Source organism: Dermacentor andersoni, chromosome 11 (assembly GCF_023375885.2).
Source record: "Dermacentor andersoni chromosome 11, qqDerAnde1_hic_scaffold, whole genome shotgun sequence".
Taxonomy (NCBI): domain Eukaryota; kingdom Metazoa; phylum Arthropoda; class Arachnida; order Ixodida; family Ixodidae; genus Dermacentor; species Dermacentor andersoni.
Window position 1 is genome coordinate 90463241 of NC_092824.1, and position 22841 is coordinate 90486081.

Sequence of the window (22841 nt, forward strand, 5' to 3'; positions counted from 1 at the left end):
GGCTGCGCACTTGCCTAAAAGCAAAAAACGTATCAAAACCACGACCTAATTCATACTTAATCAAAACATGGCAATCGTGACGTCTTGTGGTTTTTTGCAGCGAACTAAGGCATGGCCTTCGAGATTGGATTTTGTTAAGGTCGCTAAGCTTAGCAAACGATAGCGCGTCGACTGTAGCCTGTTCTAGCGGAGGCGCGAGCGGTGGTGGTAGTTGTGGTTTTAGCAGCTCAGTTGGTAACCTGTGGCTTCCACTGACGGTTTCCGAGAGTTTTCGATGGGGAAATATTTGACGGTTTCTTTGTTTGCAATGTGCCACAACTGCAAAGGAAAACGTTAACAGCTTACCACTTCAAGTTAGTGGACCGCAAGTATCCTTCGCATCATGCTGTCATTTTCAAAACCTTTTTAAAAGCTGGTTGTTGTACTGTCTACGATACAACTTCGTAAGAGAACATCTAGAAAACCTGTTTCATTGCTTTTGTAATTTGGATGAATGCACCGTTGACTACGCTAATTTTTGTGTTGTTTTTTGTCAGTACTGAAAAAATTTCTTTTGTGTCGTTGCGTGCTGGTAAAGAAACGGCTAACAAGTTCACGCACAGCCTTCGCGATGCTTGTCTGCAGGTCCAGCCCATTGCGTTGCGTTGTTTTCCTAACAATTGCAACGTCCTAACTTGTCAACCAACACCTGAACTGTTTTAACATGGTCTACCTGCTGAAAGTTTCGCAATTTGACACGCTGATATGCTGGCATAGTTTCGAGTTTATTAGCAATGCGGTGAAATGTTTAGTTACCGGACGAGCGATGCCTGGAAGAATAAAGCAACATCCAAGTCACGCATTCTATGCATAGCCACCGTGCACGCGATGTGCCTACCAAACATGAGTTTACAGTCTTATACGGGTTTGACACGGCGAACTTTCGATCGCAATCGAGCCCGATCGGGATCGAATGTCTCGGTCACGATTGGCTCCTTTGTGCAAGCTTCCGGGAGGAGCCATTCGCGGTCGAGAATTTCTATCTGAATCCGCGATCGAAAGTGCCTGTGAATCGTGTATTTACAGCTACTGCACGCAAGACTTTATATACGGGGGAAAGAAAAAGAACCTGTACAAGGCGTTGACTATAAGCACTTTATGAATTTCTTGATAAGCGAAATGGGGGAATCTGCTTCCCTCCATTTCAAATCTTAGTGCAATATTTGGGGCTTCTGAAAATTACCTTTGCGAAGTTGTTACTTTCAGCAGTAAACGACTTCATAGTCAAACCATGTGTGCAGGAAGTCTGCAGTATTGCAGTTCTGCAGTAGGTGGAACAGGAGTAACACCTCAAATTGCTTCCAGGTACTAGAAAGCATTTTTTCTTGAGCTTTTAGGCATGGCACAAGCTCACTATTCAGCATCTGAATTGGTTGCAGAGTTGCAGGGATAACTACAGATCAAGTTAATGCATGCGCTTCGGACATTTCTGTCGAGCATTTCCATGGCCAGTGTTTTGTAACTGTGCCTTTTACGATGCTAATGCCTTTCGATGCTTTTCGCGTTCATGAGTGACCACGTTCGATGCTCCGCCAGCATCTCTTGTCTGCTAGCGAATGCTAAACATACTGGTGGACACTAGCATTAGGAAGAAGCAGTGCTACAATATACCGGCCCATGTTTCAAAACAGAGGCTGCCACAAATTCCATGCATCCTGTCATGGGATGTCTTGGTATGTAGACATAATGCAGCTCAGTTTAAAAAGCATTTTGCTTGTTGATCGAAATGTTACCAGCATGCTCAGTGTAATTGAGCCTTTCAAACATGGATTGTATCTATCTAGTGGTGCACCTGGCAAGTGAATGTAGGAGCTAACTTGATGTCTTTTACACCTGCTCACATGCAAAAAAATTTTGCCTCCCATAATAAACTGATAACAGCACAGTTACGGGACATGCCGGCTGACAGACTGATACGAATGCACATAGTAGGGCGGGTTTCACACTGACCAAGCTGGGTCATGTGTGCTGCATTTATTCACTCGAAAGTGTGACTCCCCCTTGGTGCCAGAACGGCAACTAATCTCGCATCCCTCCCCCCTTTATATAGGGCCGAAATTAAGGTGGTTAGGGCGAGTAGTGCAAAACGGGTCGTCACACCCTGGTGCTTCGACGCAAAACAGGAATGCCGAGTGCTGTGATAGGAGGTTCTGGAGTTTCCCTTGGTATGTCTTCCCCATAACCTTGCCCAGCATTGGTATGGTCAAGGCGGTCTGGAGATCACTGCTTTTGAACCAAGCCGAGGCTTGGAGCTACATTCGGAGCCACGATAGTGTTGGAATCCCCGGTGTTGTGATTGCGGTATGCTGAATGGATGGCCAGATATTTATTTTTAATATTTAACAAATCATTAACAACATTTTCTCTCCAAAGCGAATGGAAAATGGCTAAGGTAATCCCAATTCACAAAGGAGGTAACAAAACTGACACTTTTAATTTCTGCCCTATTTCACTAACTAGTACAATATGCAAGTTGCTTGAGCACATCATCTTTAAACACGTTACTACCTACATCGAAGAAAAACACTTTCTGTCGCCATTCTAGCAAGGTTTCTGCGAAGGTCTTCCTACAGTAACTCAATTAACTGAATTAATACACGAAGTGTAACAAGCCATTGACAACCAAAAACAGATAGATCTAATTCTACTTGACTTCTCCAAAGAATTTGATCGGGTGTCCCGTAAAAAGCTAACTATAAAAATTGAATCAATATTTGGTAAAGGACCAATTGGTGACTGGATCAGTGCTTACCTAACAAACTGTACACAGTGTGTTGAAATGAATTACCAAAAATCTTAAGTAACCCAAGTTACATCAGGTGTGCCTCAGGGTAGTGTCTCGGCTCCAATTTTATTTCTTATTTTTATAATGATCTGCCCCCGTCTATTAAGACTATCATTCAGCTTTTTGCCAACGATTGATAGTATATAAAGAAATTAACTGTGTCATCGACCACCTAACCCTTGAAAACAATCTAAAATCAGTATGGCAAAGGTGCATGGAATGGCAAATGACATTAAATATAGGTAAATCAGCTTTACTTAGAGTAACCAGAAAAAACATTATATCAGAGCTTTCTTACACACACGGCGACACCCAACTAACCCCAGTTAAAGAACACACGTATCTTGGACTAATCATATCAGGTGACTTGAGGCGTGAGGCACACGTAAATCATGCAATGTCATCTGCAATACAACGGCTATTCTTCCTGAAAAGGCGTCTTCACTCAGCACCTCACCCAAAAAAGCTTCTTGCTTATAACACATTTGTTAGACCAGTACTTGAGTATGCTAGTGTCGTTTGGTTCCCATCCACAAGTAACTAAATAATAAACTAGGGAGTGTGCAAAGAAAAGCAGTAAGGTTTATTTTTAACAAATGCCACACTCTGACTCCCCCTCTGAACTAATTAAAAAAGCTGGAATACCAACCCTCCGTTGCCAAACTCACACGCCAGGGAATGATGTTTCAACTTTTTAATAATGCACTTCGTATTGACAGCACCAAATACCTATCTAACCCAGAAACTAGACCCTCACATCCTAACACCCCCAATTTCTTTAGGAATACCAGTTCAAAACAAACTGCTTTAAGTTTTCCTTTTTTCCCAGGCCATAAGGGAATAGAATAGCCTGCCTACATATATAGCTAGTACTTGCAGTAACTAAGATAATTTCCTATCTACTTGAAAACTACCTACGTGTTTCCCGAATGTAAACTATTTTATAAAGTTCTAACCTTACTGTTTCCTTTGTATAAAGAAGTTGATTAAATCCTGTACGACCTGTTCATTCATTACATGCATTCTCTTTTTAATTATGGCCCGTACTGAAAGCTTCATGCATTATACATGTTATACCATATGTGCTTGTTAAATGATTGTACGTGCAACACAACCCTTTTGTAATCACTTGAAACTCTTATTTGTGACACGTTCAACCATTTTACACTTGTGTAATATGCATATTATATGCATGCCCTTCCCTGCTAAAATCCCTGTTGGGATTGGCAGTACGTCTGAAATAAAAAAAATAGATTGTCTGAGACAGTGTTCATAAGTCAACCTGCTTAACTTTTTTGGTATTGTTTGACCTTAGTTGTATACTCTTCATGTAGTTTATGCACAAGTCAAGTGCTGTTTCACACCAAAACAAATGCGTATATGATGTGCTCTAGTGTGCATTGAGAAACGATCAGTTGAAATCATGTTTCACTCTATTTCTCCTCTGTGAGGCATATTTCTTTAAAGATATACTTTTTGAACATGAGACATTTTTTGCAATCTGTAGACAATGTTTCCGTGAAAACATGAGTCAGATATTATTCTGCACCATGCAGCACGCAGATCATGGAATAAGATTTTTTTTTCTATACAATCATTCTGAATAATACATTCAGCAATTTTGCATTTTAGGCACATCAATGAACAAATTGCACACCAGTGGCACAGCTTACTGTGATCGCCAAATGTCGCAGAGATAAGAAAATGTTCCCCGCCGGGGCATTTGCATGAGCAGGCGTTTGGTGGGTTGCAACACCACGGACCCAAGCACATGGGAGCTGGACCCTCCCACATGTCGCCGTGTGCAGCTTAGCTGTGTGCAGGGAAAGGGGGAACCTGGGGGTTTTGATGCCAGGTGTTTAGAATTCTATAGCTCCTCAACAGAGGCAAGACACTTATTTGGCCTCCACTTCACGTAGACGGCAACCCCGGACTGACCCACTCGGATAAAATCGGCAGTTACGTTTTCTGTCTTTCTCTGCTACTTTTCTTTTCCTCTATCACTTTCTATCTTTCCTGTTTTCTATTCACTTCTCATTTCCATCTTTCCAGGTGGCAAGGGTTAACCTTGTGTGGAGCAACCAACCTTGGTTACACATCTGGTTATAGCAATAGTGTTCATTTGGCATTCCCAGGATGTATTTCTTAGAATTCCTTTGTTCAACTTGCCACTCTTGAACTTGGTGATGTACGAGTAGGTGCTCAGGCAGGTAGAGGGCCCACCATTGTATCCAGGCAGCGGCCATGGCTGGAATAGGCTTGTCGGGATTGAAGAGGCTGATTGAGGACCTGTGATCACTCAGGAGTGCGAATGTCTGACGCAACACATATGCCCGGAATTTTGCCCCTCTGAACGCTAATGCCAGGGCTTCCTTTTCAAGCTGAGAATAGTACTGCTCTGCAGCTGTGAGTATGTAGGAGTCGAAGCCGATGGGTTGCCTTGTCCCCTTAGCTGTGTCCCGAGACAGAACAGCGCCAATGTTGACTTCTGAAGAGTCACATTCCAGTCCCAAAGGTTTGTCTGGGTCGTAATAGACAAGGAACTCTGCTTTTCTTACCAATGCTTTGACCTCTTCGAAGGCCTGCTGCTGGGCAATGCCCCACTTCCACTCCATCCTTGAGTGGAAAAGTTCATACGAAGGTGCAACAATCGTGGCTGCCTTGGGTAGAAACTTTTGGTAATAAGTGACAAGACCAAAAACTGACCTTAACTCAGGCACTCCCCCAAGTGTGTCCACTTCCAGAATAGCATCCAGATTTTCTGTTTTGGCATGAAGACATTTATCGCTAATTTTGTAACCCAAAAACACAGCCTGATTATGACAAAATCTAGACTTATCCCGGTTCAGCCGCACCCCGAACTGGGGCAAAAATTCCACTCTCAGCTAACCGATCAGTTTTGGCCTCGACCTTAGAGTGCAATGCATGTGGCGCCTCCTGTGCCTTGCAGAAGCGGGGAACAGCATCATCACGCGAAGGCAAATGGGCAGGCAGCGCCCTCATGAGCCCTAGCTCTGGTTGAAACAAGTCTGAAAACGTTTCTAACAGGCCTTCAATGGCACTGCCAGCTTCGTTACTGGTTGAAATCTCGTCTTCATCTGTTGAGCTGGGCACTGGCTCTCCCAGAAGGTTAAGCACTCCTATGATGTCCTGGCCAGACAGGTTTGGCCTGGAACTACCCAGAACAGCCAGTGTGCCTTTCATAGTACTCGACCCAAAGGAAACGTCGAGTTTCAACTGGTTGCGCACCGGCAGTGGTCTAAGGAAGCAAGCCAACTGCAGCGGTGATTCTTGCAGTTTTGGCCATGCATCTTGGCGCTTCACGTAGGTGGGCCAAGTGATAATAGAAACTGGGGACCCTGAATGCCTTCACTGCATAGACTGCCGTTTTGTTTCTGGGTCCCACTGATACAGCCACATCTCATCCCCAGTCACAAGGTTGGAGAGAAAAATCTTCTGGGTCGCTTGAATAGAGGTGCAAAAGTTCCCTTGATGAAAGCACGTGGTGGTGTCGATCTTGCACTGAGAGGTTCCGTTTCACCCGTCATGCTGAGACCTCTGACACACCCAAAACATTGTGGATGATAGTGAAAGCACTGCCATAAGAAATGTTCAATTCTCCAGCATCTTTGAAAACCTTGATTCGGCGATTATTCATGATAAGGCTCTGTGCTGAGGCTGAATGGTCCAAATCGGATGAAGTGGTTTGCCGCCCTGACCTTTGGTCGTCTTCCACGCACGCGGCCACGTTTAAGCTCATTGAACCACCGAGTCACTGTAGCATATGAAGGACATTCAGTGGCATACACATTCACCATCCTACTTTGGATTTCTTTGGTGAAACTTCCTTCTTCACACAAAAATTTGATAACACTCCGGTACTTGAGCTTGAAATCGTGGGAGGACGCCATGCTCGTCTGTCTGATGCAGATCAAGTAACGAACTGGAAGGCTTGTTATTCAGAACTTGCTAGGCTGCAGAGATGACCTAAACAAAAGGTAGAGGTAGATCACTGTCAGATGTTTGGTCACAGCCAAATTGCAGAACTTTTTTGATCTCCCCTCATATAAAGCACTTACCCAGAAAAGGCAAGGGACAGAAAGGGGGTGAGGGAAAGAAAGCGATAAGAATATGAACATTTATAGGAACAGACATCAATACATTTCAGATATGCAATAATTTTTCTGGTATGTCAGTTAGTTCAGGAGGTACATAAAGCTACCACTCTACTGTTCATGAACACAGTGGGGAAATAACTACTCGGCAGAAAACTAATATATTTGGAGGGGTAGATACTGAATATGCAATAAGTGCAGTGCTGGAAGCAGTTTTTAAATGAAACCATAATCATTCTGTCGATTAAAGTTCAGTGTTTATACCACGACTTTTGCGAGGAAGAATCGCATGTTAAAATTATATGGGCAGGAGAGTGAAAATTAGCTTCCAGCACTACCCGGTATAGTGATTGAGCTTCATGTTAAAGTGGCCCCCGAAACACTTTTCTCAACTAATCATAGAATAGCCTTACTATTAAAGTACATTGTCCCACGTATATTATGGTGCAAAATTTTTCGAATCCTTCAACTATAAGTGGACTTGCCATGCCAAAAGGCTCGTTAATGGCACCCGTGGCAGCCACGCTAGACTGCGCTACATAGCATGCTGCTGCCATCTTGGAGGCCATGCTACACCCAGCACTGGGCCAGCTACACCCCGTGCAAATATGAAATAACTTTTTTCTGCCTTTTTGAGATGCAGGCAGACATATATTTCTCATTTATTTAACTAAAAATGAGCAATTGTCTATTAACTGAGAATGTCCTCGCGATCACAAAATTGGGCAGCAGCTTTGGTCAGCCAACTGCTTGCTATCAGCTTTCAGTGACGACATTGCAGATGCGAGGGCAAGCGCCTGTTCACTGCTTTGAACACAAGTTTGTAAATTCCCTGCTGCATGCAGTGCAATAATATTTGCCTCGCATTTTCACAAATGGCCTTGCTAACAGATTGGCAATGTTTCTTTACTATGTTAAAAAGGCATTTCAGGGCCCCTTAAAAAAAAAGGATTGTAACTCTAGCTGTTCTGGATCATGAGGTAGCTCTTCAAAAAACCTAAAGTGACCAAAAAACATGTTTAAAAAAAAGGTGCTGTTTCCGCATCAGCTTCTGTTAAAATTTGGCTCGTATATACCTAATGTAAAATTATATTGTGGCTAAAATAGCGATCTTGGCAGTATAAAATGAAGTATAGATGTGCAAGGGTGGCTGTAAGAATTCATAAATAAAACTTTCAAAAAAATGTTTGTGCTTTTTTATTTTGGTCTCTAGAACCCACGTTCCCCCTTAAAGAGGCCCTGCAATGTACCCAAAAAACCTTGTTGGGTGGCATTATCACAGAGTGGCTATTTCATTCACTTTTTGCAGCTGATAAGGCATCTGTAACGCGGCGCTGTGATCATGGCCAACGTAATGTGCGACTTAAGTTAGCATAATATTGCTAGCGCTGTGATAAAGCATTCCATTTTGCAGTCATTTTAGTTATCATGTACTTCTGAGAACAAACAATGCCAAATTAATTTTGCACCAGGGCACACTAGTAGGGCTGGTCACGCCATTTCTTCAGCTGCTGAATGCATCCTTTTCTTTCACACTGTTTCTGACCGCATCGTGAACCGACCATCCCAAATGTGTTCACTTCTGCTTCAATACTTGCATTGGTTGGTTGTACCACATGATTTCATCTGGCATGAGAAGGCTGTGAAGAAAATATTTTTCTTGTCGCCATTGGTCTACAACACCAATGGCTCGCAACTGTAGATCACATAAAAATAAAGATGCCAGAAAATGCGCCCATTGTGCAGCTAGATGCAGCCAGCAGACCGCAAAGCCCTAGAGCATTGTCTGATTGACTTGGATTACGATTGAATAACTTGTTTCAGACAATTTTCTGATAAGTTTGGGATCGCTGATGTGCCATGAGTAAGTGGATGCTTTCCTGGTTGTAGTGCTTCTGGAGATGTGTCACAACTTCACAAATTGGTCACATACGAGGATGCTTGATGTTCCCAAACCTTTGCTTCCAAATAAAATAGTAGGAAGCATGTACAACTCTACCACTGCCTATTGCCTTGTAATAATGTAATAAGGCGCAGAGAAAGAATTTCCTAACATGAGCAAAGGCCTGCCAGACACACTACTTTCCATCTCAATGGTGACTCGGTATTGGTCAGCAAGAGTGGTAAGGGAAAAGAATGGGCAATGAAACAGAGACAGTCTTATTTCGCAGTGTAACCACTACCTGCCAACTCTTCCAAATTTTCCGTGAAGTTTATGAATTTCAGTCCGATCTATGATTATATGAATGTCGTGTTGAGTTTTAAGGCAAATAATTTCTGTTCCCGAAAACATTTTGCTCATTTGTCTCCATAGCTTCCATCGGAAGGCATTAAAAGGTTGTTAAAGTGGTACTTGCTTTGAGAAAGCTTATTTAAACAAGTTAGTAGAGCAGGTGCAATCGACAACAGCAGTGTCACTGAAAAAGTCACTGCAATCTAAAAACTGTGTGTTGCTCTTAAATATCTGCTTTTCGAAGTTTGCTCCTGCACTTCTGTGTTGCATTAAATGTAAGTGTCTGTGTATGCCATAAAAGGTGTGTGCTTAGGGTAATCTTTTTTTTATTGCCTGCTGTTCTCCCCTTCTTCGCCATGTCTGTCGTATTTCAACGAATTTTGATGTTCTCAGGTTGACATGTATGGTAATTTAAGTTTCTAGTTTAAAATGCTTTTTAAAATCTTTTACAGTACCACGCAGTTTTAACCTCTAGCCTTGATATTGTGCATCTGTAGAAGCTTAACTGTCATCTATGCCAATATTCTATGACAGCTTGTTATAAACTGCAGGAGCAATCTGTGCTACTCAAATTTCGAAAGAACGAAAAAAGAAAGCTCTTTTTGAGGCCATTTGAGTAGTGTTGGATTTGATTATTCCTTAGGAATGGGGTGGCTTGCAAGTAATTTGAAAGTAACAGTAGCTAGTATTCTACTCAAGTACTTCTCCAAATGACAGTGCTTGGTTAGTTTTTTTGCACAGTACGCAGTACCTTAATTACCTTTTCTGAGCAAATTGTAAGTGTCTAGAATACCCTCTACAGCCTACTTTCTCCTCTGACCTCTCTGCATGCAGTCTGCACCAATCACGGCATTTCACCAGATCTGGCTCCAGCGTGATGCTACCGCGCCAACCGTTCTACCGCCCCCTACGGCAAGTGCCGCTTGTGGCAATCCCATCACCCGAAGACAAGGGCCTTTACTTTAACTGTGGGTCATACCCTGCACAAAGCCAAAGTGCGGGTTCTGCGTCACTGCTGCTTATCTGCTTCGCACCAGTTGTGGAACACTCGTCTCTGGGCGGTCGCACAGCCAGCCTGCTCCTAAACGGTCATGCATACTACAACATGCCATTCACAATGGTGAACATCTCGCCGCTTCTCAGCCACACTGTGAAGAACTGCTTTGCGATATGGGACGAGGCCATCCCGACGAAGGTGGGGGTGCGCGTTGTGGAAGCTGCGAAGGTCACCGAGGACGAGCTGCTGTCCTCGTTCGACGAAGGTTCGCCTTACACCATCAGGCGGGAGAACACGGAAGCACTTGTGAAAGCTCATTTTGCCGAAGCAGACGAGACCATCGTGGAGAACTTCCAGGTGCGTCCTTTATCTTGCCAACATGTGCAGTGGGTAGCACGAGTGTTGTGTCATCACTACAGCATTATTTATCCATGTGGCTAAACGGCTAGCTCGTTTTCACATGTATTTTATGTGAGGGACATTTGGCATGCTCCTGAAAGTGTCATCGGGCTAGAAACAAAACCCATTCAGGTTTACGACTCACCTTGGCGCAGTTATCGAAATTGGAACCGCAGCTATATTGCAATGGTCGCTCCATACAGAGCAGCTTCCCCGACGAATGTTCCTTATCCCTGAGGAAACCGTGCGAGTTACCTTTTTCTAGCTCTGTTCCAATTTTCAAGTGGATGCCAACTGCTGCATTTGGAAATGTTCCTTTGCCTTGCACACATATCTGCCCAAGTAAATGGTTTACAGATTTACAGAGGCACCCTTCAAAAATATGTGCAACAGAAAACGTCTCTTTAACACTGGTGCATGACCAATATGTGCCACTAGAATAAATTTAAACGGCAACAGGAAAAATCTGATCAGATTGCATGTTATGCGTAATTATATGGACGTGCGACCTGTAATCACCCTGTTGCTCATTTCTAAGTATGGAATAGTAGTTTCAAGGCTACACATTTTGGAGGCTGTGAATAAAGCCACTGTTAAAAATGCAAATGAACTCGAGAATGGAACTAAACATTGTAGTAGTCTCGAGGTTGTTCACTTTTTAATTTATGCTGATACAGTACATAATAGCAATGACACTTGTCGGAAGCAGTGTTCCTGTTTCTAGTGTCACTGATGTGTCTGGTCTGATCACTGCTCTGAAACATGGCAATGCAATTGTTAACAATGCACACAGGTGGTACTAAACTGGTACATGCCATCAGCAGTGCATGGATTTCAGCATATGTATATATATATATTTATTTATTTATTTATCTCTACCTACAAAGCCATAGAGTGCCATCACAGTTGGGGAGAAGGCATGATTTGTTAAACACAAGCAGAGCAGGCGACATCTAAACAGTTGTGACAAGCAGCAAAAAAACTTAATAGTTGTGACGCAAATAACTAATTGGACATAAAAGATACAATTTCCTTAGGCAATCTGTTCCACTCTTAAAAATGCAAGAAAAATTAAGTTTTTGCGTGAATTGGTTCAACAAGAGAATCCCAAATTTTCAACATGTGTGTAGAGATAAAAAAGGTTAAGAGCATTTAAAAAAAAACTAATCAAGTTTCCTCATGTAAGATAATCTTTCTGCTAATTTGAACAATAGATCCGCGAACAAAATCTCCGAACACAACCAACTTTGGCACTTCATGCTCGCTTCCTGCTAAAGGCTTTTGCTCAGGGCAAATGTTAAAAATATGTGTGCTATTGCCTCCTGCCCTATCAATGTCACGTCCGCGGGATTTTGCAATTTTTCATGTTCACAGGTTGGCAGGTATGACACTACTGCCTCTTATAACTTGAAACAGCAGGAAGCACTATAATGTTTCTGATGCTTTGTGCTTTAACAAAATACCACAAGATGTCACTGCCATAGCTGCTGCTGCCCTCCATGTCTCTGTTGTTTTGGTACTCTGTAAAATGCAATATTTATTTATTTGATTTCATTTATTTACAGAATATTGCAGGCCCTAGAGTGAGCCCTAGCAGGAGTAGTAATACGTAGTTGCATTTAACAAGTGAGAGAAAGTACACAAAAAAATGTAAATCACAATACAAACTATATCACATACTGCAGCAGAAACAATATCAGGGTTCTGCAATAGCAAGCCTAGAAAAAAAAAAGAGTTGTAATATTCGCACTATACAACTAAAACAAACAATACAACACCAAAGTAGAAGGAAAGTATTACAATGCCCTAAACAACCAGGTGTTTGATCGCTTCAGTGCTCAGTGACGAGGCCAGCGGGAGAACATTTCACTCATTTACAATGCATACCTTTACTTCAAAGACATTTGTCCTAGTTTTGAATGGGGTAAGGGACTCAGTGTGATGATGCTTTGTTGTCTTCGATATGAGAGGTGAAATGTAATCATCAAGGTTTAAAGCCAGTTTAACATGCTCAAGCTGAAAAAGAAACTTCAGTCTGAATTTTTCGTCCGAGCTGCAAAATTTGAATACTGTGTAGCCTCATTAAGCAAGTTGGGGGAGTATATGCTGAATGCTGAAGCATACGCTGTTTTCAAGTTCTATTATACCCCACTCGCTCTGTAATTCTATTGATTATATTTTACTGTGTGAAATTTTATTGTTGAATGAGCTGTCGGGTTCAAAAGCGTTCGTTTTGTTCCTTATACATAGTGTAATACTATATTACTGTATATTAGCGCATTCCTTACCCTGTATTTTTTGTATACGTATTCACACGTGTATTCTAATTATTTTGTGTTATACTCTTTCATTGTACTCTCTCCCCTTACAAGATGCCTCTAGGGGCCTGTAAGGTGTCTTTAAATAAATAAATAATTTGCAATTTCGTAGTAAAGTATATGCTAAAGTGATGCAGAGTATGTATGTGGCTAAACGCTTCATTCCAATTCGTGCATACTTTAACTTACTGTAAAATCCGTAAAATTTAGGAAAAATATGAGGTGGGCTTACTTTCACTGTGGGCTTACTTTCACTTTCATTTTTTTTAAAGCCAGGACCTTAGTCAGGGGTGGGTTATCTTTTGGGGATGGGGCATCTCCTAGGATTTTACCGTCTATCTGAGGTCGCATATTCTTCCTCCAGTGTGGTCGTGCCTTTACAAAACATCTTGCCACTATTATGAGCAGCATAAATGCAGGCCAGCAACAGCAGTTAGGCGATAGAAAGCATTTATATCTCTCGGAGCTGCTAGCCTTTATGCTTCTGTGAACTGCAAAGGCGAACACAATGGCCACGCCTGATGCTGTGATTCTGACAAAGACGTCTTTCGATACGAAAAGCAGCTCTGCTTGGATTTGTCGTCATCTTCGATTTTCGTGTGTGATCATTTAATGATAAGTGCCACATGATGAGGATTACAGAGTGTGTTGACTGACCACAAAGCCGTGATCTTTCAAAGTTCCTTTCAAAGACATATTTTGCAAAGACGGATGGATGCCAAGTCAATCAACAGCTCACAGATAGTGAGGAAGATTTGCATTGCATTATGCTACCGAAGTTCTGGCACAAGGCTTCGCCACAGTGTTTTAAGTCGAGAAACAACATAGTATGGGCGCAATGCAAAAGAAAGCACAATTGAGGAATGCGAATGATCTATGCCACCATGGTAATAAGTTGTTCACTATGGGTTCATAAACTGATGTTTATAGAAATGCATCAAATTGTAAACAAAGTGCTATTGTCTTTCTTTCTTCAGAAGAAATAATTTTTGCTCTTCCTTTACCTCCCCTCCCCACTTGCACTCAACCCTCCCCTAGGAAAAAGCGAAAATCTGCCTTGGCCCACTATTGAGTCTGTTTTTGCCTAAGCATAATTTTAATTCTGCCCCCCTCCACTCCCTGAAAAACAAAAAACTAAAAAAAGACGCTGTCAGGTATCTTTACTGCATCTTTTTGTTTTTTCTTTGCCAAAAAAACTTGTTTCTCCTCCCCCCTCCCATTTCCTTGCTTTTGCTCCTCTCAAAAGCTATATCTGGGACCATCACTCAGATTGAGTAGTATTGAAACAACACCAGGTTCTGATATAAGGGTTGTAACTTCATGGTCGCTGCTGTGGCTGCGACACAATGGGTTTTCAGTTCGGTTAGAAAAAAAAAAGCACTGACGACAATAATTAGGACCTTCAGCACCCATCGTGGTTGCTTAATGACTATGGTATCAGTCTGCTTAAGCACGAGGTCGCGAGATCGAATCCTGGTCACGATGATCGCATTTTGATCGGGACAAAGTGAAAAAAAGAAAAAACCGTGTACTTAAATTTAGGCGCATCTTAAAGAACCCCAGGTGGTCCAAACTATTCCGTAGCCCCAGCTACAGCATGCCTCATTATCAGGTCATGGTTTTGACATGTAAAACCCTATAATCTAAAATCTTCAGCAATACAATGTTTATCCTGAATAGTTACACCATTGTACACAATGCAACCATTTGCTTTCTTTAAAAAGGTATGTGTATACGCATAGGCTAAAACTCTGCTGCTTGCAACACCTCTGGTTGAGCAGGTGTCCCTGGTCTGCCCACTAACCAAGAGGAAGATTCGGGTCCCTTGCCGTGGTACCCACTGCCAGCACGCACAGTGCTTCGATGCCTGCGCTTACCTTGCCCTCAATGAAGGCACGCTGCATCCATCCTGGCGCTGCCCTGTCTGCAGCGACCAGGTCCTTCTCCAGGACATCCGCATCGACCTGTTCACGCTGGACGCCCTCCGCAAGGCTGACGACCAGTGCAGCACTGTGAACCTTTTGCCCAACGGCAGCTGGGCGTCGGTGACAGACTATGATGACCACAGCGTCATCATAATTGAAGACAGTCCAGTCAAGGAGACGGAAAGAACGTTACACAATTCTTTCGTCATTGACTTGACGGTTGATTCGGACTGACGGTGGTTTGGTTATATGATTGACCTGTGTTCCGTGAGATATTGGCATGCCCGTGGCTTATGCCTATGGTTGGCTGGGAAGAAAATGGGACTGCATTCGTGCCACAAATGTGATTCAAGGTGCTTCCCTTTTGCCAAAGATTGACTTTGTTAGCAGTTGCTTCCTTGGTTAGTTGCTCCACCTGTGTAGAAGTGGTTATGAAAATTGGAAGTGGTGTATGAAACCTTGAAAAACATTGCACCTTTGCAACGGAATGCGACACCCACTGCTGCAAGCAATGACCTGCGTGCTTCAGAGTGTTTTTTTACGAACTTAGAAAAGTGTGCTATTTTATGCAGCTGAACGCTTTTATAACGAAAAGCTTGGGGCTTCTGAAATAATTTGTTCTACAGGTCACCTTGTCGTAAAGGTAGGCACCGCACAGCTCACAATATAACTTAGATAGAATTACGTATTTTTACCTTATACAAGTCATTTCGTTGCGGAATCGTTCACGGTACAGGCGCTCGACTGTACTTTCGTGTATTTTTAAATCTTTTCAGCGGTTTTTATCGACAGATTTTATGCATTTTATGTCAATAAAATATATTTGTGCTCCAAAGCCACACAATTTCCTCTAAGGCTCTATGGGACCATCTATCGAACCAAACCATTTGAGGTTTTTCACTGACATTTGTTTCAAAAGTTCTGTTGTTTAGAGTTACTAATGCCGGGCGTTTAGCAAAGCAACCAGGATTATGACTGCAGTCTTACCTTGATTTTTTTCTCTTCATTCTCTCTTCTCGTTCGCCACCTTTTCCAACATGATACCTGTAAGCTGAGAGCCTTTAAACAGTGCCACTAGTACAACAAGTCCGCTAGTACAACCAGCCCGCTAGTACAACCAGCCCCCTGGGTGTAGTACTCTTAGAGAAAACAACATCAAATCAATATTTCAGCTCTGCTGACACCCCACTTTTGCGTTAAGGCTCTCTGTTCTGTGTTCGGCATTCGCTTCGATGCCTGCACGCTGCTCGTTTATGGTCCTCGGAGCTGTGTGATGGCAAAAGGTAAAAAGCCTCGAATTTCCCCCTTCGTACATGGAAGGGCTTTTGTAGCCAGCATGGGATTGCTATAAAGAAAAGGCGGAATTGTGCGATGGCCTAAACCCACACGAACTGTTCGTCGGCACACGTGTATACGATATTTAATTACCCGCTGGTGCTTGCAATCTCCATCACTCTGCAAGAAGTGAATGTCTACAAAAAACTGCAAGTACAATATTGCTTTGGGTGAGGATATCAGCGAAGTGCCTACCGGCATATTGCCGCCACTGTCCTTGGCAAAATCAGTGAAAGCAAGGTACTTCGCATGGCGGCCGTCATTACTCTTTGAACTGTTCCGTTCACAGAAGGCCCTGCTTGTCACAGGTTCAACCATACATGCATGGCTTTTTTTGTTTGCGTCTGTGAAACAAAAGCTGCATGATCAAACACAAATCAGGTGTTTGCTGCTTTCTTAAGTTACGCTTTCCTAGTTGGCAGCTACTTCCAGTCTATAAAGTGCATATTTTGTTTCATGAAGCACAATCAGTCCCAAAATATTAATGTAATCTGTTCGGATTCTTTAATTCATGTTTATTTCGGCTAGGGGTGCTCAACAAGGCTAAATATTTGATCTATAAATGTACTTGTAATAATTGACAAATACATTTAACATGTCATTTTTTACAAAGTAAGTATGTCATTGTTTTATTGAATTTTTGTTTTTAAAGTCTCTGCCATATTGAATAAAGCTTTTGAGACCTCACTGACGTACAAAAGGCAGCAGCCCATTTCAACTGATTGAAGTCCTGGCCGTTAATCGAGTTAAATTGTATGGCGGTAAAATTTGTAAACACAGGTCATTCTCTTTGAGAAGCATCATGCAGGTTGAATTTAAAAAACCAGTTTTATTTTGATAGCAATATAACCAGTTTACGCTTCCAACATTTGATAGCCACCACCAAGCAGACGTGTTTAAATACGGTGAATTTTATCAGCTGTGGCATTTTACTGGAACAACGGTTGCACAGCTTCCATAGTTAGTGATCTTCTGTGTCTGGCCGGGTAATGACGTGTTGCTTGAAAAGAAAATGCGCTAGCTAGCGCGAAAATTCATCACTGGAACTGAGCACAGTCTGCTTGGAGAATACCCACGAAAGTGGATTAACCTTCCAGCCTCTGGGCAGGCACGCCGGTGAGTAATAAAGCACTTCCATTTTCAACTTTTAATTTCTTTGTATGTGAGGGGGATAAAACAGATTTCTGTAGTAATTTCTTAAAAAAGAAATGTGGAAAATAATACTAATTATGTAGTTGCTGCTGCTCTTCAAAGGTAATTCAAACGAGGCTCTCTTATTTTGCCAAATTGCTAAAATTCCTAGCGTAAGGTACATCATAAATAATAAATAGGTTTGGCTGTTTCTCCATAAATTATTGACTGCAATAAATTCACTGCACTTTAGTGCGAAGTGTAGTTACGTTAGAAGAAACTATCGTGATATAACCTGCACCCACTGTGGTTGCTCAGTGGCTATGGTGTTAGGCTGTTGAGCACGAGGTTGCGGGATCGAAACCCGGTCGCGGCGGCGGCATTTCAGTGGGGGCAAAATGCGAAAACGCCCGTGTACTTAGATTTAGTGCACGTTAAAGAACCCCAGGTGGTCGAAATTTCCAGAGTCCTCCACTACGGCGTGCCTCATAATCAGAGAGTGGTTTTGGCACGTAAAACCCCATAATTTTTTCGTTGTAATATAATTGAGGCTTGAATAACCACAACCCACAAAACTACACCATTGAAAGAAATGCACACAAAAAGCTGTTGTGTATGTGTGCTTTAAGTGCTTTTCTCTCATGGAGTGTTTTGTGTGCAATTTTTCGGACATGAATTGCAAACTCACTCATGCTTCCACCTTAGTAAATGAGGCTCTTCTTTTGACTCTAGCCTCCATCACGCTGCTCATATTTGTTCACCCCTTTGGATGTACAAGTCAACAGTGAATGTGTCACCACTGGAAGTAACAACAAGGGCCAGGATCCTCACAAGGTACGTTTCTGAATACTTGACCTAGAACCACGATTTGTTACATTTATTGGGCTAACTTTTGTTTCACCATTTCTTGCTTTCATGTTTGTCATGGCTGCCTCATTTCTGTTTTCAGGAAGACGGACACCAGATTATTGGTCTGCAAGCTCCCCATGCCAAGCCATAAAATGCTCAACGGTCACCCCAACAATAACAGGTCCTCTTGAACTCATGTCTCACCATGAAATGGGCAAGTTTATCAGATAGAGGGTTGTGAGCCCTTTCAGGAAAGCAGTAGTCTACAGTTTTATATTACACCGAGCAGGAATGCTAAAATTTGACATTCTAGCTTATTTAATATTAAGGCTGTTTTTTTGACGAATTGGGGAAGTAGCATGTTGAGCCCTACTTGTTTCTTTTTTTAGTCATTACAAAGATGAGGACCCGAACACAAACAAGGTTGGAAGCGCCTGCATGCTAATGCATAAACTCAATCATCTGCTCTTTGCAAAGCAGCTTGGTGGGCAATACCGCCAAGTATCGTGTGTTCCCTCACAACTATAACTTATTTGTTATATGAAAATACAAATTCTACAACGACCGAAAGAGGTCAATGCAATTTTGAAGAACTTATACCTCATCGTGACCGATTCTCTGGTTGTCACTCTTCCATGGTTCATGAACAGTTAATGTGAAAAAAGTTTTTAATTGTAGCATATGAAGCCAACAAACAGACACCAAGGACAACACAGGGGAAATCACTTCTCCGTAGCTGGCTTTTGCAATTTTTGGTTGTCGACAGACATACCGAAAATAGCGTGAAGCTCCCAAAGAGTGCTAATTGTCTTAAAAAGAAGGTAAGAAAATTGCACAATTCTACAAAGTGATTATCACTCTGTCATGTGAATCGCAGAAATGCTTTTATTGTATTAATATTTGGCTGATGTTGAAGTTAATTTCTTCCAGTGAGGGGGATGGCCGCACAAGCTATAGTGGGATACTGCTTAATAGAACAGCAGTTGGCAACCAAGGCACATGGATTGCACGGGGTCGTTACTCCGCCAGCCAATCGGAAGCAAACAAAATTGTCATGCGACCATTTCAAAATGGCGTCGTACTTGATACCTCCGGAGCGTCTGCTGTTCTTAAAAAGTCTTTTTATGGGTGGGAGCGATGAGGTGTGCATCAGATGTGGACAACGTTTTTAGATTGGTTCAGTTGGCAAAGAGCGCGGCCTTCCAGTGGCACGGAGCGAGTCGGCGCCATCGCTGACCAGGCGGTGGCGCTGCGGTAGCGTTGGGATCGGTCTCTACGCGTCGTCTGCTACTTTCTGAAAGGCGCGCCGGCAAGCAACCACCACATTCATTGGTAGTGGCCCTCTTTTACGAGAAGCAGAAACGCAAATTCGCCCTCATGTTACTTGGCTTTAGTGAAAAGCGCCTTTTTGTTGTATCTCAACATTAAAACAAAAAAAATGAAGCAACACGTAAGACAGGGCAAAAAAAAAAAAAAATGCGTACAATGGGCAGTGCGCTTACTTTCATTCTGCTTCCTGTTGTAATGGATGTTTATTTTTCGCCAGTATACTGAACAAATCAGCCCAGTATCCCGTAATACTCAACCGTATTCCAATCTTACCTGAACACGCCTTACGCGGGCAAAAAACTCTGGGAAAGCCTACAAATTCAACAGCCACCAAGGAAACAAGAAAAAATGCCTTGTAATTTTTATTTGATGTTGTGAAAGGGAATGCAGCAGGTAAATTAATTACAGTGACACATTTATAATCGGAAAACTGTTTACAGTGAAGGAGCTGTGGAGGAAGCCTTCACATTAGCTTGACTTTCTTTCTGGCAGATGCGACCTTTTCTGAAGAGCTGAGGCTCTTGCAGGCATCTTTTGAGGCAAAATGCATTCGTAGCACAATGTATGAATGAAGAAGCTCTGCAGTAGTGGTGTCCTTGTGTATTGGACAACCGACACTTGTCACATCACAGTCCCCAAGTGCGTCGAGAAGGGTCCAAAAAGTGTCGGAACAGAGCCGGTTCCTTTGCAACTCATCTGAAATCTTGTTTTCAATGCCTCGAAACATACAGAAAAGCTCCCATGATGGCAACTTGAGGCATCCAAGCGTATGTTCCCTCTCCAAAGTGAGAAATGCCTCTGGGCACTCTGCATTTTGGGACTGGATGCTACGTATCCACTCAGAGCATCTATTATGTTTTGAGAAAAGAGTGAACAAGGTAGCCGCACAAGTAGTAAATAACATAGTCCTGTGCTGCTGTCATGGAGTATCCGTGATCAGGTGCTGTCAGTGCTGTATTCTGCGTAGTAGAATATATCTCCGCCAACTTTGCTTCTACTTTCTCCTGGAGTCTTTCATGGGATGAAAGTTTGTCCTTCTTTCCCCTTTTCATGCTGTCGGCTACAGTGGCAAGCACAAAGGTCTGTTCCTCATTCACATTCCCTGTGACACAAGTACTGATTGGGGTATACAGGCTCAGAAGCCTATATATGTGTGCAAAGCTGATTAGAGTGGGGTGATCTTCATCACCTCCGTAGCTTCTTGTCACACCAAAAAACCTCTGGAAAAATGAAATGACAAGGTGGTTTCTTCATGAAACAAACTGCACAAACATCAAGGTTATAAACAAAAAGACTGTACTGCTTACCTCTAGAGGATCTTGGTTTAGTTGGCCCGTGAGCACATAATGCGCTCCTTTAGAGAGGAGGTCTGCTAGAAGGTCCCGTACTGACGCAAGTGTAACCCGAAGAGATTCCATAGTAACTTGCGACGCAAACATCACTGTCCCTTTGGTGATATGGTTTCCTCGGTCTCATTTACAGCATCAAGGAACTGGTGGATGACCTTTAAAATGAACCACCAAGTAAATTCCTTTAACAATGCAACAGAAGGTATCGAATATTATCTTTACCTCAATTTCCTTTGAAGAACTTCGTATTCCATGGTGAATTCAGCAGTTCCATGGCAGTCTTTCAGATCAGGCTCCTCTAACCGCTGGTAGACCTTTAGCCCAATGGCGGTGCTACGGCTGAAAAGCTGAGAACAACATATGGGAAAATTTTTCAGCTTTATTTTTTCTAAACATTCATTGATGCACATAAACAAAGAGTAGTTAAGGACGAAATACATATTGATATGGCATTTTTGTTTACCTGTACAGCCAGTCTCACATTCATCTTTCGTAGGTTGTCTGGGCTTACATGCTCTTTTGTCAACTTCGGTACCACCCGGAGCTGCTGTTTGCCATCTACTTCTTGGAGTTTTCGGTAGTGGTCAAAGTTTATCTTGTGTTCACCGATCTGTAATTTATAAAAGATTAGATGAAAAAAGGCGCTCCATTGCACATCACTCTATAGTTGCTTAAGGATGAAAAGTAAGTAAAAGCATTCAAATCCACATACCATGCCATACTTGTGACGCAGAAGATGGTTCCTTATACACTTGATAATGTGGGGAACATTGCAAAGGAAGTACAGCTGCTGATCAGGCACACAGGGATGGTCAACTTTGTGTTTCGATGCGTGAAGCTTGCCTTTGATACCGAAACATGACCACATGGCCTTGTTAGTGCTGGCACCATCACTGATTACAGCGACAACAACTGCATTATGCTTCCATAGCTCCAAAATGGCTTCCAAAACAAGCCTTGCCAACACTCTTCCAGGGGCTGCATGCCTTGTCGCGAAACTTGCAATCGGCTGCACCCAAGAGTGAAACAATGGCACAAACATGAGGACCAAAGCATGGTCAGCTGTTGTTTCTGAGTCATGGCCATCCCCATAGTCAACAAAGCCGTCAACCTTGTAGGTACTCTTGTTAAATGCAACCACCTCTCGCACCTTCATCTTGTCCAGTATCAGGGCTCCATAGCATTGCACTCCTGTTTTGTTCTTCATAAAGGCCCCGACACTGGCAAGAAATACCTTGTTGAAGCCGAATTCACAAGGCATTCCTTTCATCATTTGTCTCAGCTTTGTCACGGTTGGAAGTGGCATGAGCTTCAGCTTTGTCATTAGTCTATAAGCTCTTGGGCTTGAAATTCTTAATAGAAGGCAAGTCATAAGCCATTCCTGTTCATAACGGCGTCCTCGTGGCGATTTCGCTTTTGCCGCTTTCAATGCTGCCCGAAAGGCAAGTTGCTGTGCTTGTGGAAGATTCTCCATTGCTTTGTCGACTTCGCTTAACCCTTTGAGGGTCGAATTATTTTGAAAAAAACTTTCCCAGGTGGTCAAATGACTTTATTGCGGATCTTAAATGTACGACATCTATAAAGTCGGGAATAAATAGTAAAAAAAATTAAGAACAGTATTTTGGTGTCTGCATCACTCAGAACTGCAAAATGTTCAATAGTATTGAAGAGTGTGGTTCTCCTTGAAACACGGCTCTACGCACAGCGGCTTATCGCAGTCTGCACACCTAAAATGCATGTCTGTTCTCATCTTGGAGCGACGAGTTGTGTTGGCGCACACATGACATCTTCTCTGCGTGCGGCTGCCTTGGGCAGAGGTCTGAGGCACCCTCTCGCGTAAGCGCATTGCCGCAGAGAGCGAGAATACCTCGTGAGCGGTTGTGATAAAGAAGCTAAGTGCAGCGCCAATCAATATAGAAATCAACTTCCGCCGCCCCTGCGAAAGCGAGCCGACAAAGAAAAATCACCTTTTGTGCGCCTCCGTTGCGATACCGCGGCGGAACCGAGACAGCGAAAGCGTGTTGCCGCTGAGAGCGA

General features: G+C 42.7%; 1 protein-coding gene and 1 long non-coding RNA gene across 2 annotated transcripts in view; both read left to right on the top strand.

Moving 5' to 3' along the window:
* The first annotated feature begins 59 nt into the window (after positions 1-59).
* LOC126539028 (E3 SUMO-protein ligase PIAS3-like) lies at positions 60-15646 on the top strand. The gene is made up of 3 exons (XM_050185722.3): positions 60-353; positions 10007-10526; positions 14668-15646. Exons 2-3 carry the CDS (start codon positions 10050-10052, stop codon positions 15043-15045), a joined length of 855 nt encoding a protein of 284 aa, XP_050041679.1. The 5' UTR covers positions 60-353; positions 10007-10049; the 3' UTR covers positions 15046-15646.
* Positions 15647-18035: 2389 nt separating this feature from the next.
* Positions 18036-22841, top strand: part of LOC129386858 (uncharacterized) — a 101639-nt gene continuing 96833 nt past the window's right edge. The window contains exons 1-2 of the long non-coding RNA XR_011891123.1: positions 18036-18111; positions 18227-18307. This is a non-coding gene — a long non-coding RNA (uncharacterized lncRNA). The remainder of the gene's footprint in view (positions 18112-18226; positions 18308-22841) is intronic.

What these genes read in the sequence shown, in the direction of transcription:
- LOC126539028 (XM_050185722.3), top strand. Translation starts at nt 10,050, where the DNA reads ATGCTACCGCGCCAACCGTTCTACCGCCCCCTACGGCAAGTGCCGCTT. An exon ending in CCATCGTGGAGAACTTCCAG is followed by an intron (nt 10,527 to 14,667) that starts GTGCGTCCTTTA and finishes CTGGTTGAGCAG; the next exon opens with GTGTCCCTGGTCTGCCCACT.